This window comes from Leptosomus discolor, chromosome 8 (assembly GCF_034619465.1).
Source record: "Leptosomus discolor isolate bLepDis1 chromosome 8, bLepDis1.hap2, whole genome shotgun sequence".
In the NCBI taxonomy this organism is placed as follows: Eukaryota; Metazoa; Chordata; class Aves; order Leptosomiformes; family Leptosomidae; genus Leptosomus; species Leptosomus discolor.
In genome coordinates this window covers 42,030,354-42,044,688 of record NC_141398.1, presented here as the reverse complement: position 1 = coordinate 42,044,688, position 14,335 = coordinate 42,030,354, and the positions used below count along the sequence as shown (strand labels likewise).

General features: G+C 36.8%; 1 protein-coding gene across 1 annotated transcript; it reads right to left on the bottom strand.

Annotated features, from left to right (window-relative positions):
• Positions 1–10,523: 10,523 nt before the first annotated feature.
• On the bottom strand, positions 10,524–11,534 carry LOC104341950 (leukotriene B4 receptor 1). The gene has a single exon (XM_009958985.2). It carries the CDS (start codon positions 11,532–11,534, stop codon positions 10,524–10,526), a length of 1,011 nt encoding a protein of 336 aa, XP_009957287.2.
• Between the last annotated feature and the right edge of the window lie 2,801 nt (positions 11,535–14,335).

The window sequence follows — 14,335 nt, the reverse complement described above, 5'->3', positions numbered from 1 at the left end:
AAATTGCTTTTTGAGATTGCTTTGTGACTATATACTCCTTGCTGTTGTTTAAAACTTCTTTAGAGACTTTTGTAATCAAAAGCTAAAACTTCTGCTTTAACTAAGATGTGGGAAGCTTTATCAGTAAAGGCAATTATTTATATACTAAATATATAATTTATATAAGTAACTTTTTGTTCAGTCTAACTACACTCTGAGAAAATGTTAATTTTAAAAATTTAATGTATTATTTTAATGTAACTTTCTCTGTTATTATTTCTCCCTTATTCTCAGTCCAGGAAGCCTCTTGCAAAACCCTACTAAGTTTAATTCCATACTAGTTTAAGAAGTTTACCTTCCTGAAATACCAATTCTACAAAAAGCCAGCAAAGTCTTTGAATAATAAAATTTTTGAAGTATTTTGCCTACTTGTGCTGAATGTTGATAATTTTGTGTATATATATATATACACTTAACTATGGTAATATATTATTACTCTTTTCTAACACTTGTTGTGTAGCCTTGGGTACCTCCCTTCACCTTCCATTTTTCTGTCTGTAAACTGGGAGTAATAATAGCATAGACTAGTATTGCAAATAGCACGGCCTCTGTCAGATGTGCAGAGGTTTTTTGCTCGCATGCAGGTCATCACGGCAGCATGTGTAACCCATTTGTACCTTTGCGGTGCATTTTGTGGCAAGATGGAATTCCCACAGAAATGTTTTATATTAAATACAAACTGAACTCTTTGTCCAGAATCATCAACTACCTAAAGTTTCTAGGAACATGAATTCTACTCAGAAAAAAACAGAAACAAAAATCTTCTCCTGTGATACATGCAATGTTGGGGCATTAAAAGGAGTGCCCTCCTGACCCCCAGCTTATATCCTGAGGCAGTAGATAGGGTTACTTGTATCATTGCCCTAGCTTGTATAACTGGCCATAAAATAAAAGCATTTTAAAATTCCTTCAACACCACTTACTTCCATGAACACCTGCAGCCCTGGTTTCCATAGGCCAGTTACAAATTTAGTGGAGAAATATTTCTTTACTTTCACTGTCCTTCTTACTGTGGCATCTCCCTATTTTCTTGCTGATCAAATGGAGTCTCCTCAATTCTGTTAACCACTGCAAAGAGGCAGTTTTCCATTTACTGAGCCTCTTTTTATAGAGGTTAAAATCCTTCTTCCTTAAAGAAAAAATATTTTCATGCTGTATTGGTTTATTTGCTATCATGTAATCATTAATTACACATCCTGAGTTAGTGTTTAAACAACAGATTTTAGAGATATATAATTAACTGTTCAAAGCAGTTCATGATGTTATAGAAAAAGAGATAAATCCTTAGGTTTTCCTGATGCTGGATTTTTTAGTAATTACTATTTCTTTAATACAGCTTTGTGAATACTTGAATAAACAATAATATTAATTAATTATAATATGAATCAAAATATGAGAAGTTGCTAGTTTAGGAGGCTAATCTTTATCTCCTGATTCAGACAAATCAAATTGGGTTTCCCTTTTTTTGTGTGGTCCACTTTACAGAAAAATACTCATCTGAGGCATGTTTCCACATCACAGTTACAGCCTATACCAGAGACACCATCACACTTCCCCTTAAACAGGAATGATGGTAAGCTACTTTGCTTGCTGAAAGGGGAAGAAGTGGAAAGAAAAGGAATTGGTTTTGGCTAAAGCAGCTAAGGTGAAAAGCAAGCCTATGTTTACATGAAGCCAGAAAATATGAAACTTCACTTCCCAAGCTTATCAATGTCACACTCCGTGTGCTTAATTTTGCCTATAAATTTAGAAAATGAGAAGGGATTTCCTTGGCATACAAAAAGTAATGTCAAGGTGGGACATTTTGGGGTGTAGCTATTCGCCACTGTCTCACTATGCTACTCTAATGTGCTGAAAAAGAGCTAGAAATGAGTACACCTGAAATCAAACTCGTCACTGCAGAGCTGGGAGGTCTGGCACACGGTGAAGCCACATGAGCAACTCCCTGGTCTGGGGTTGCAGGGTCCCAGCTGCTTCAGAAATGGTGTTTCCAAGCTGTCGTAAACATACAGGATCTAAGCAACTATAATAGCAGCTGAAGCACAGAAAGGGGTGTTACCTCCCCTAATGTGAGGAGGAATAAGTGTGTGAGGAAAGCGTAAAACAGACCATGCTGTCAGGTCAGCTTGGGTTAGAGGCCTGCTCACGCCTGCAGCTCCCTCAGCTATTGGCAAAAAAGGCAGGAAAATGCTCCAGGGGTTCTTAAGCAGTTTCATTCCCTTTGATATAACTTAATACTTCTGGATTCATTGTCACTGAAAACATTAAAATAACATCACCACCTCTCGGCGAAACTATCAGTGTGCCTAGAACTATTTATGTGTGCAGAATTATATAGCAACAAGGAAACAAGTATTTCATAGCTAATGCAATATGATTTTGATGCTTGGGAAATGCATCATTATGTTTTTAAACACATGCCAAGCATTTTTTTCTTTTTTGCTATTGTGCTCAGGACGCTGAATATTTAACTTTATTAAACCGATGTCGTTCATCTAAATGCAATGAAAGATCATATCACACGGCCAATCTGACAGTTACATTGGGCTATTTAATCATCTGGTTAACTTCAGTGAAAGTTCAGTGATCCAAAGCAGGTGAAATTCTCAGTGCAGTTTGTGATAACATCTTTGTGATCAGAACAGTGCATGCTTTCCTAGCTTTTTTGCTCATAGAATTTCCATGTATTTCCAATGGTGAAAAGTTAAGACTTAATTTTCTGACCAGAAGGAAGAGGAAGCAAAATATCTTCCCATGTTTCAAATACAGGGAAACTGTGATAAGACTTGAAGACTTAAGGAAAGAAAAAGGGTTAGATGTAGGAAAAAGACCCAGAAGTTCTTGTATTAAAAATCTTCTTCAGATGTAATACTAAATTTGCAAGGAACGTAAATATCAGCAAAAAAGTGGCAACCTTGAAATGTTAAAAAGCAAAAAATAACCTATTTTTTTTCTTGGAGGTTCTCCTTCTTTATATAAAGTTGCTCAACTTAAGCTATCACATAAAATGGCAATTGAGGCTTGTGGGCATTATTCCACGTATAATTGGCATTATCCTGTTCTTGTTCTTTGGTGTTGCCATTGCTGCTGACAATCTATCAGGTCCCTGAGCACACTAATAAGCCTTAATGACCCTTATTAGCTCCAGCTGATGTCTCCATGCCATAGACCTGCCTATAAGTCCTGATGTCCATGTAACTTCAGGCCTGGACCTTCAGCCACTACCTGAGCTATGCTGTTGGTGTGCCTGTTTTGAGTTCTGCCACAGCTGTGCTTGTGCTTGGCGATGTACCTTGTTGATATAGCCCCTGACCTATGGATTGGCTTCCTGGCTTAACCTCAGCCCTGACTGACCACTGTGGTCCTGCTTGGTGATCATGGGGCTGTATATGATGCTGGGTTTTGTCAATGGACCTGACCCTGACATACAGATTGACTTCCTGGCTTGACCCATGGACAAGCCCTGTCTGTAAAACACAAACAGAAGCCATGAGCGAACCCACAGAGAAAGAAAATCTTCAATTTTCATGTTACTTTAGTCAACACAGAGCAAAGTAAGTTGTGTAATGTAAAATGGCTGGTTTTTAGTGTAATATACAAGTCTGGGGATAGAATGGATACTTAAGGAAAGACATGGTTAGAACCCTTCAATTCACGAGCTTTTCTTCCTAGAAGTCCTCATAAGAATTTCTTCAGCAAAATCAGTTTCTTCTGATTCTGATCTTCTTAAAACTAGGATGAATCAATTAGTGTAATGCTATTCAGTGTGACAAATGTAAGAGGATTAAGACAAGCCTTGTTCATAGACAGACTCTACAAGCATTCCATACAGAAACTAAACATTGCAATAGAGAAAAACAGAGTTTGGAATAAAATCTCTTTGACTTTGTTTTCTGCTTTACTCTTAAGACTTCCCCTTTTTTTCTTAAAGGCAAAGCTTTTGTGATTTTCTTATCATGGACGTCTTTAAGACAAAAATTATTCCTAATTTTATCACAATGAAGTCAAGACCTTTTGAAAATTTTTGAGAGCACCTCAAAACTACCAAGAGCCTAGAAATCAATACTGTCACCTGGAATGAGATGTGAGCTACTCAAGTTCAAGAGTCAGGATCCAGCTCAACACGCTTATTGATGGTTTTGTTGGAGAAAAAAAAAAGGTAATTTTCACCACAGGCTTTTCACAAACTGGCATGAGGTAATTATATTCTGTCAAAAATTCTTAGCCTCCCTAATTTATGCAACTTTTGAAGTAATGTGGGCTTGGGTTCCTGAAGAGTAAGGAAAGAACCAACTAGACCGCTCTGAAAGGAATAGGACTTGGATGCTTAGTATAGCCATGGCTTTTTTGTGAACCTCTCTGTCTCAATGACCTAAACCTTAAAATACAATTCACAACTGAAACAATGAACAAAGTACGTCACCAGTTGTTTCAGTGACTGTTTCAGAGTATTATAACTAGGCCTAACTTTTTAAATGGGAGAGCCACATGGTGGCAGAAGAGAACAAGGCATGTAAAAAAATTTCTCAGCTAAATGCTTCCTTCAGTTTTAACTACTTAATGCTCCCTTCTACAGTGTAGCTGAAGGTTTGTGGCTATATTCTTAAATCTAATGGACATGAACATAGTTCATTAGTTACAATGTTTAAAAAAAGTCCACGACTAAGTTTCTGATACTACTCACCAAGTTCAATAGGTAATTATAAGTGAATGTTAATATTACAATAACTGTTGAAGTTATGTAGTACAGTTAAGATATGGAATCTGCAACATGTTTTTAGATTGTCTACGCTGCCACATCTTACCACAGCATGAGATGTCAATGACTATAGAGTTGATCTTCACATAGCTATTTTCCTTTTATGGTGACACCACCAGGTTAATGACAGGCCATAAATGGCGCCTCATAATTCTCTGAAAATACATAAAAAATGAAGGGCTAAATATTTCAGTGTGCTATATCATGAACAGGTCTGCTATAAAAAAAGGAAAAGTGAAGATTTTCACTTTAAGATCTACTAAGAGCAGTCTGAACTACTAACCCTCTGATTTAAGACCATCTGGACATACACTTCACTTTATGGACACCCATAATTTCAATATAATGTTTCTAGATGCCTCAGTACAGTTAGCACTGTTTTCTAGTTAATAGCCAATGGAAATAGTAATGCACTTAGCTGTACACACTGTTAGTACTTACACAATTGCAGCAAAAACTGGAGTGTAACCAGTTACCTTTGCAATCAAGATGCAGTCCAGGTAGCTGATTTCTATTAAATTAAGAACAAATGGATTCTGCAGTGGTAGCAGATGTATAATCTTGCTAACTTAAGAGCTGTGACTGTTTAACCTGTACTGGAAGACTTTATAGCATCCTTTCCTTTAATTCCATCAGTTAAATCAGTGACTTCACACATTCCTGAAAAACAGTATCCTTCTAATCTGAAACTATATTCAACTTAAATTAATCTAGTTTAAAATGTTGAACGCTGACTAAGAACCACTAGCATGACTTTTAAAATAATTGATTTAAAGGGAAAGAAGACATGAAGGAATCAAATCGCATAAGATTCTGTTATCTCCATACCTATCAGCACAAGAATTTCTTAGTACTGTGAACAGTGTTGTAAAGTTTCTGAAATCCTAGTGGCTGTCGTCATAGTCCTGGTCACACCCAACTCTAATGCTACAGGAGGAACATAAGCTACTCACCATCTCAGAGGACAGGGTTACGTCTTTCTAAACTGCGTTTTATTAGATTTTTTTTTTTCTTTAACCTATTAACCAGTGGAGATCTAGCCAAGGAGTCTTCTAATAAAGAACTGTTTTAGTGGTTAACTGATCTGACAAGAAAGCATTTACTAAAACCTGAAACTGCCTTGCACCAGAATAGTTCTCCTCTCCCTCTCTGTTCTCCTTGTATACTCAGCTTTCATATCTGAACTTCTCATTTTCATCCAATATTCTTCCTAATAATCTTAACTGACTTTTCTCACTTGCTTTTCCACTCCAACCAAATTATTTTTTTCCTTACTCTTCCTTATACATGCAGAAAAGGGAGTAATACAAGAGTTGTAGGATATAAAACCAGAGAAAAACTTCACTATTGTTAATATTGGCTAATTCTGTATCTTCTAAAAATACTTATTATGGATCAGACTCTTGCTTGAATGTGAAAGAATTCACACGCCTGTGTAGTCTCCATGCCATCTGTTAGCTTCCAGGTTCTTTTACTTCTTTAACCCAAGTCCTGCATGCAAATCTTTCTTTTAGTCCTGCTAATAGTAATCCTAAGAGCTCCGTAACTGCAGTTCTAAATGTCTTTAAAATGTCTCTTAACTTCTCTTAACTTAAAATGTCTCTACTTCTTCCTAGACAATGTTCTGTTGGTTTTATTAAAGAAAAAAAAATTCTTTAGTATAATGCAGTTGCCCTGTTTCTGTGTGCAAATAAGGATCTCTGCGATTTCCCTTGTGTTACCTCTTAAATTAGAAGTTGCCTCTAAATATCCACAAAGCTCCACTGTTCTAATCCAGACCTCTGTAATAACTATTTTACCATGAGGCTTACAGAAAACTTTCGATGTCGGCAGGCAACAAAGGGTTTAATACTGATACTTTTTCTTCATGTTCTTTTTTAATCCTTCTTGTATATTGGCCATGTATGAACTAAAAATACTTCAGGTACTCCTTCACAGAATCGCAGAATGTTAGGGGTTGGAAGGGACCATGAACTCACTTTACGCAGCATGATTCTATTTCAGTAAATGTGATAAATTCCTGTATACGCATGCAATGTTCACAGCAAGTTTCAGGCTGGGTAAGACTTTAATGTTAAGTTTATTAATTTTTAAAAACATGAGAAATTCAAACCACCTGATCACCTCTTAGTACTCGGTGTTCCACATAATGTTCCCTGTACTTCAGTGTAATCTGAGGTGATTTGACTCAGGTGACTGAAGCAGCCCTCTCTTAGCTCAGCCTTCTTCCTTGCTGTGTCATGAGAAATAGCTGGACACTGAAACCACAGAGACAGACTTCATAAACAAGGACAGAAGAGTTAGGAAGTAACATAAGGGGAACTCAAACGAGATGAAACCTCATTTTTCTCAGAATTGTTCCCGTTTCTCACAAGTTACTAGTAAGTCTCCTCTTGCCTCTGAGTCACTGCTTTGAGTTAGCTTGAACAAACAAGGAAAGTCTTTGCTTTCTATCAATCTTCTAATATAATCTATAAGATGGATATTTAACGTAATCAACAAGAATCATGAAGTATCACTAGCATAAGATGCAGCATTTTGGACCAAGCCTATGCTAGGTCTTGGGTTCGGCTGGGATTCAGTACATTAGGAATATCCACTGTCTATTGGCTGAATGGGCCTATTGGAATTCCTACAGCTTTGTGACAGAGCACGTCAGCACAGATGAAGTAGTAAATCTTGCTACATTGATAGGTCTGATGTATACCTCTTAAAGTAAGAAGCAGTCAACTACATCATCAGCTTATACTGCTACATTGACTCTTACAGACCCAGTAACATCATGGCTGTGTTGCCAAAAACATTAAATCGGTGGTTTTTATCTGCTCATACCAGCAGTTGCAAGAATTAACTCTATTTGCTCTGTAGAAAAGTGAAATTAGTTAAGGCTGCTGGTTTAGCATCTTTTACTACTCCTGAAGCAGCCTTCCAAAGAAACATAGTTGATGACTGACTACTGGAGGCAGCTGTCCAAGGCCATTAATATGAACATAAGAGGATGGTTCCAGATCCTTGATGGACTGCATGTTCTACAAGTACTGTTCTACTTCAGTACTGCAGTTGCGAGTAAAAAGCAGTGGAGAAAATGTGAGAACTGAATACTGAGACAGAAAAGTCATGCTATCTACTGTCAAAGCACAGAAGTAGAATATATCTCATGTGCTGCTTTTTGGTCTGTTGACCATAAGAAACATTCTCTTTGTTTAGTTAACTTAGTTTAGGTCTCTATGCGAAGTACTGTAATTTCAGTGGAAGAGCAGCACCTGGCAGTAAACGATTCCAAATCCTCAGAGTAACAGTTTTCAATTCAAAACTGCCTTAATTAATTACTTCCTTATTCCCTAGGATGTATTTACTGATCTGTGGATGTTACTAGTTCCCTTTTTAAGACTCCTGGATGCTGGGCAGGATGCAGCCTGAGCAGCAAAGTTCATTTATCTGTGAGTGACAGGCTAAAAAGAAAAAAGGTCTGACTCACTATTCCTTACCCATTGATTTAAAAAAAACCCCAAACAAACAAAAATGAAACAAGACTGCAGTAGGCAGTATTGCACAGACTATATATCTGGCCACTGATCCCTTTATAGTCTGCCCTGGGTTAGGCATAGCTGAGCATAAGGTATTTAACATGCAGTCAATGCTCCCAAAAGGCTTGTTGAATAGCAAATGGCACAAAAAAAGATTGCCTCATTCATGAGATAGTTGATACACACACAGATGGTTAGGGGCTTAACCCAGTTCCTAATAAGAAGATTGATTATAGCTAGGTATAGGACTGCTAAAAAGGAAAATTCCAGTCAGGTAGCTTGTACTAAGGTCTGTCTGGGTCTTTTCCCGACCTGTAAGTTGTGAAATGCTTGGCTGCTTGTGGCCTAGAACGCTAGTTCAGTGCAGTGCTCGGGTGCTTATTATCTCCTCATCTGTTTTGTGTTGTTGAATGGTGACTGCTACCTCAAGAACATATTGGGAAATACAGCTTCACTTTTTTATGAGCAGATAACTGAAGTTGCTGCTTTTATTGTGAGATAATGCCACATTGCTATATTGAATACACTAATTGCAATGAAAGAGCAATTAGTGGGGTAAAAGAATGGTAGGTGGATGGGGTAAAGTCTAAGGGATTTCATCTGCTGCTTACTTTTTCCTGCAAACAAGGTCTTACTAAAGTTTCATTTACTTTCATTTCAGTGAGGGAGTCCTATTGATGGAAAGCCCTCTGTGGTGTGGACTTTCCTCCTATGAGAAGAAAGAAATTACTTTTTCATAACGAGCAGGAATAACATAAATACATATGCAAAGTTTAGAGAAATATTCTTCCATTAACAGGTAAGGATTTTACTTCCCTGTGTTTATTTCCATTTCCAAGCTAAATTAATACAACTCAAATACCCTTGGCTGTTAGACAACCAGATTTTGAAAATTAAGTTCTAGTTAGTATTTGTAATTTCTTTGTAAAGACGAACAACATAGCTATTTAGTAGCTGACCAGAACAACATACAGGCAATTACAACACGTTTCTTAGAAATCAGTAGTTATCTTGATCTTATTACAATTTATTGACTTAAAAATAAGCAAGAGCAAACATAAAAACTGTTTGGCACAACCGGAATGAATAAAATTTCAAAAGCAAACACTTGATGCAGTGAGCTTGCACAGATTCACGAAACTAAAATAAGGTCCTTGCAAGCACTAAATTTATTGGTTTCTTATGGCAAAGCCCACTCTATTCTACAAGAGAGGAAAAAATAACGCTTTTATTTGCAAGGTGAAGTTCTTATGGTATTAGTCGCTTTGTACTACTACCATCATTTTCTTACACATAACAAATAGTATCAAGGACCTCTGCTTCCCTCATATCAGAGCCTGACCCAATTCCTCCATAATTTAATAGACATCTTGGAAGCTTAACTGAATCAAACTTTTTGAGGATACTCATAGTATGTATATTTAATATATCAATAGTTTAACTGCCACTGAAGTATGCAATGTATTTGACATCAAATATAGCACGAAGTCTGTAACTACATTTGCCAATCAACACAGAATTCTCATACCTCCCAAAGAGGCATTTCACACTCCACATTTTACTTGTTAAAACCTATTAACACAAGGTAATTCGGTAAATGAGGTTGACTGTGTAAACAACCCTTATTACTTTCAAACCCGAAGAAAGAAATGAATAACTTTAGATTTTCCATCTACCCGAAAATTTTATGTGTTGTTAATATACTTTAAAGCGATTCTTACCCATATCAAGAATTTAAGCATGCTCTCTTAAAATTTTGACAGATTATTAAACTAAATGACAGATTATATAAGGATTTTTCAGCATCTAACAATGTTTTCTGAAGGAAAACTTAGTTTTAAACTTTCAAAGCTTATTTTCTACATACAGTCCTTTTCTGTTCTCTGCACTCAAACTTTCTAGAAATCACAAACTATTTTAATGGAAAGTAAAAATGCTGTATTTCTTACACTTTGAGCGTCTAGCTACCTTGCTGAGGTTCTCAGCATCAGTGAAATACTGCTAATTTCACGATGTGGATACTAACTTAGGAACTGAACTAGGTTGTCAATGCCAATTCTTTTATAACAAAACAAACTCAGAGTTTTACCTGTCTCTAGCTTCACCTGGACTGCTTAGTAAACGAAACTGAGAGTACGAGAAGAAAGGACTACTGAAGGAATGACACAAACCCACATTATTCACTATGATGTTCCTTGTTAGAGATTTTCTGTGCTTACTAAAGTATCTTCTTGTTTGGCTACAACCAAACTTTTTTTCTTGTCTTCCTCTGTTACAGTCTGACTCATCTGTTCAAACAGCTTTGATATCTTGGCAAATCTCAGGTGATTCTGAAATCTTCGTGCAGCAAAAGCATAAAGTAGAGGGTTAATACAGCTACTGATGAATACAAGTGCTCCAGAGATGTACACTCCTCTGCCTACAATTTCATCCAGTGCCAAAGACATTTCCTCATTAGAGAGTTCTATCTGAACTGAAATAATATCTAGGATGTTAAAGAGATGATGAGGGAACCAGCATAAAATGAATGCCACCACAATGCTGGCAATGAGCCGTTCTGATCGCCGCTTAGATTGGTAAGTCATTCTGCTTATTCTTCTTGCAACACACATGTAACAAGTGCAAATAATTAAAAAAGGGATTATGAAACCCGCAAGAGTCTCCAGCAAAAGATATGATACTTTCTGTTTATTAGAAGAGTAGTTGCGGCATGTGCATAGTAGTCCACCGTTCATTTCTTCTGTCTCTTGAAAAGGAACGACAGAGATGCCGAAAGCAATAGACAGGAACCAAATGAGGAACATGATTAAAGAAATCTTTTCTTTTGTTTTGTATCGTTGAATTGTGAAAGGGTAAAACACAGCCATCAACCGCTCCAAGCTCAGTGCTGTAATTAGAAATATACTAGCATACATGCTGCAGTAAATAACGAAAACCAGTATTTTGCAGAAGATGACTCCAAAAACCCACGAGTCAGCAAAGGAGTAAATCCAGATTGGTAAAGTTATCAGTACAAGGACATCTGCAATGGCCAAGTTCAAGATGAGCAGGACTGAAGGAGATATTTGCTTCATTTTCGTACAAACAGTCCAGATGACGATGCAATTTCCAGGGGTCCCAATAATAAATGACAAGCTTAGTATTATGCAGACTACTGACCTCACAATATTCCACGTTGAGTGGATACTGCTTTCCTCAGCTTGCCTCATTCTGGAAATTCTTTGGTTCTTCTCAGTTGCCAAAATTCTTGGTGCTTTGCACTCAGCTTTTATTCTGAAGATGTTCGCGAACTACTCAAGAGAAAGTTCTCTAACTGATATTCTGTAGACTAATATGGCATATGAGCTCACATCCTAGTGCTCACTCTTACAAACATCTGACTACATATTGCAGTTCCTGTTGTTGAGGAAGACTGTGTGCATTTTGGCATACAAAGCAAAAACAAAAATACAGTGTAGCACCTGACTTTGCTTTGTTATACATCCATCATACTTCAGCAGATTTTAAAGCATGTCAGTGGTCTTTCCAAAGTGTCCCTGTTTAAAGAAGCTTGCAACTTTGTTGAAGTTACTGATCTAATCAACAGCTATGAGGAGAAAGAAACCCTCTTTATGCTACTCTACTCTTGTTTGTACAAGTAATGCAACATTTTATTATCTAAAAGCCAAAAAAGAGCGGTGGCAGATATAATGCACATTTGTGATTTATGTTTGACATCAAATTCCATTCCAAAGCATAAAAAAATATTGTGCTTACTGCCTTCATGTCAACTTTTGTTTAGATCAGCAAAAAAGTTGATAATGCTTTAGAAATATGCTGGCATAAAGGAAATCAACATTTGTCCTATAGTGAGACTGTACTAGTATATAATACAATAAAGTGGGTGGGAGCTGTATTTGTAATGCTCTGGGAAATTGCAGTCCGTTAGCCAAACAATAACCATCAGAATAGTCTGGATACGGGGTTATAGGAGGAAATGCTCTGTGTCAGAGAGAAAATACGTTATTACCTTGTCCTCCTGCTGTGCCAGCAATGGGCTATGACTTTATCTCCTAGGAAACTCGGTAGTCAACACACTATTCAAATGTTGTGTGAATCCTAAGGTCTTCAGGGTCTGGTTAAAGAATATGAAAATATTTTGTCATCCTGATGTCAAAATATCTTCTTTTGAAGTGCATTTCTAAAAAGCTAAAGGAGGAACTAAAACAGCAGCACCAACAGAAATGTTCAAGTCACAGAACTGAAACTGGAAGGGTATTTTCCATAAAAATATGCACAGAAAAAAAGGAGTTATGCATAGCTCACTCTCTTAAATTTAAGACTGCATTACAGTTATGTCCCTAAATGTTGAGGTAGAATTTTAAAAACCTGGCAAATGTAGTACATAATATTAAGTTGAAAAGTATCTTTCACCATGGAAAAGGATTGCAACACTAACCACCCCTAAACCAGCTTAGTTGGTTTTGATCTCCTAAGAGCATAATGAAATCAAAAGCAAATCCAGAATAACTCCCCTGAAGTCAAGTATTATATCTTCAAAATACTATTTGTGTAATAAAGATTTTAATTTTGATTTAATCAGATCCATGATTCCAGTTCCTTTTATTTTTAGCTGCATTTAACACAGAGTGTGTGTGGGGAAAACCCAAATCAGTTGTTTGTATTCTAAAGGGAACTTCTGAAAACCACTTGTAAAAATCCACTAACAAAAGGAAGTGCTGGGCAATGCCTCTTCTTCTAATGAAATCACCTTTATACACACCACTATTTCTCCATAAGTAACTTTGGAAGGGTTTTATCCGTTGCCAGTGGCAGCATTTCTAGATTGAACTAAGTTGCAGATTTTTATTTATTGGAAAAAAAAAAAAAATCAAGGAAAGATGCCCGGTACCTCTTGTCACATGATGCTACAGGGATAGGGAGGTTCTTTTAGGTAATGTAGATTATGATTATTATATCACACACTGATTATTACGAATTTGACCTGATCTGGAGAGGGCCCAGGTGACTGAAAGCCTAGGCAACTCAAGACTCTAGACAGTAAGTATACAGATTACTAGAAATTCTGCTTAACTGAAAGCTATGATAATTGCTAAAAATTCTGTGTAAGAATAAGCTATGCTAGCTACTAGAAATTCTAGATAACAATAAGCTATGCTGATAATTAAAATTTTTATGTCATAATAAAGTTCTAATTGTCACTACAACCCTGCAGCCAGTCCTCATTCTACCAAGGATCTCTAAAAGAACGTGCATTTCCCTGTAGCACTGCGTGACGTGTCTGTAAGATTTTCCTCTTTAAAACTTTACTTTCCTCTTTAAAACTGTACAGCTATTGGTATTGGTACTAGTACAGTTCTGTTCCAGTGGTGTATGGATCTGGTTGAACTTCTGATGTTCTTACGTTTTTCAGAAACTTGTTTCTCCACTTCAGTTGAAGTTTGCTTGCCAGATGGCCTCTGCCTCTGGCTGTACCTCTCATTTAAAGATAAAAACAAATGAATCAGAATTGCAGCAACAGCCTGGGATGTCTGTTTCAAAAAAGATCCCAGATAGGTATTGAAATGCTAAAACTTCCTTGAGTAAGTCTCCGAAGATAGGCTATTAGACTTAATATCACAGATACTAGAGCTAACACTAGCTAGGGAGCATGTTTCTGAAGAGCTCTATGTGACCGTTGGATTAATATGAAAACTTCAGATTGTTTGTAAACTGTCTTTAATATTCTCTAGAAGTGCCTGACTGTTATTTGTCAAATTTACACTAGTAGTACGCAAACTTTATGGGAAATCTAACAAATATTTCCATTAACAAGGGGAGCAGTGTAGTATGTTCAATAACATGCTAAACAAATCAGTATCTTATTCTAGTGACCAAACATGGGTGGGGCTTTTAATGTATGAACATGCAGTTGGACTTCTGACCACATAAGCTCTGGTCTAATTCTATTAACAGCAGTGAAATTAGGCTGCACTTCTGTGTTTAAAAAAAAAAGGCCCAAATCTGTGAA

Excerpts from the sequence above, each read along its gene's own strand:
- LOC104341950 (XM_009958985.2), bottom strand. The coding sequence starts at position 11,534 with ATGAGGCAAGCTGAGGAAAGCAGTATCCACTCAACGTGGAATATTGTG.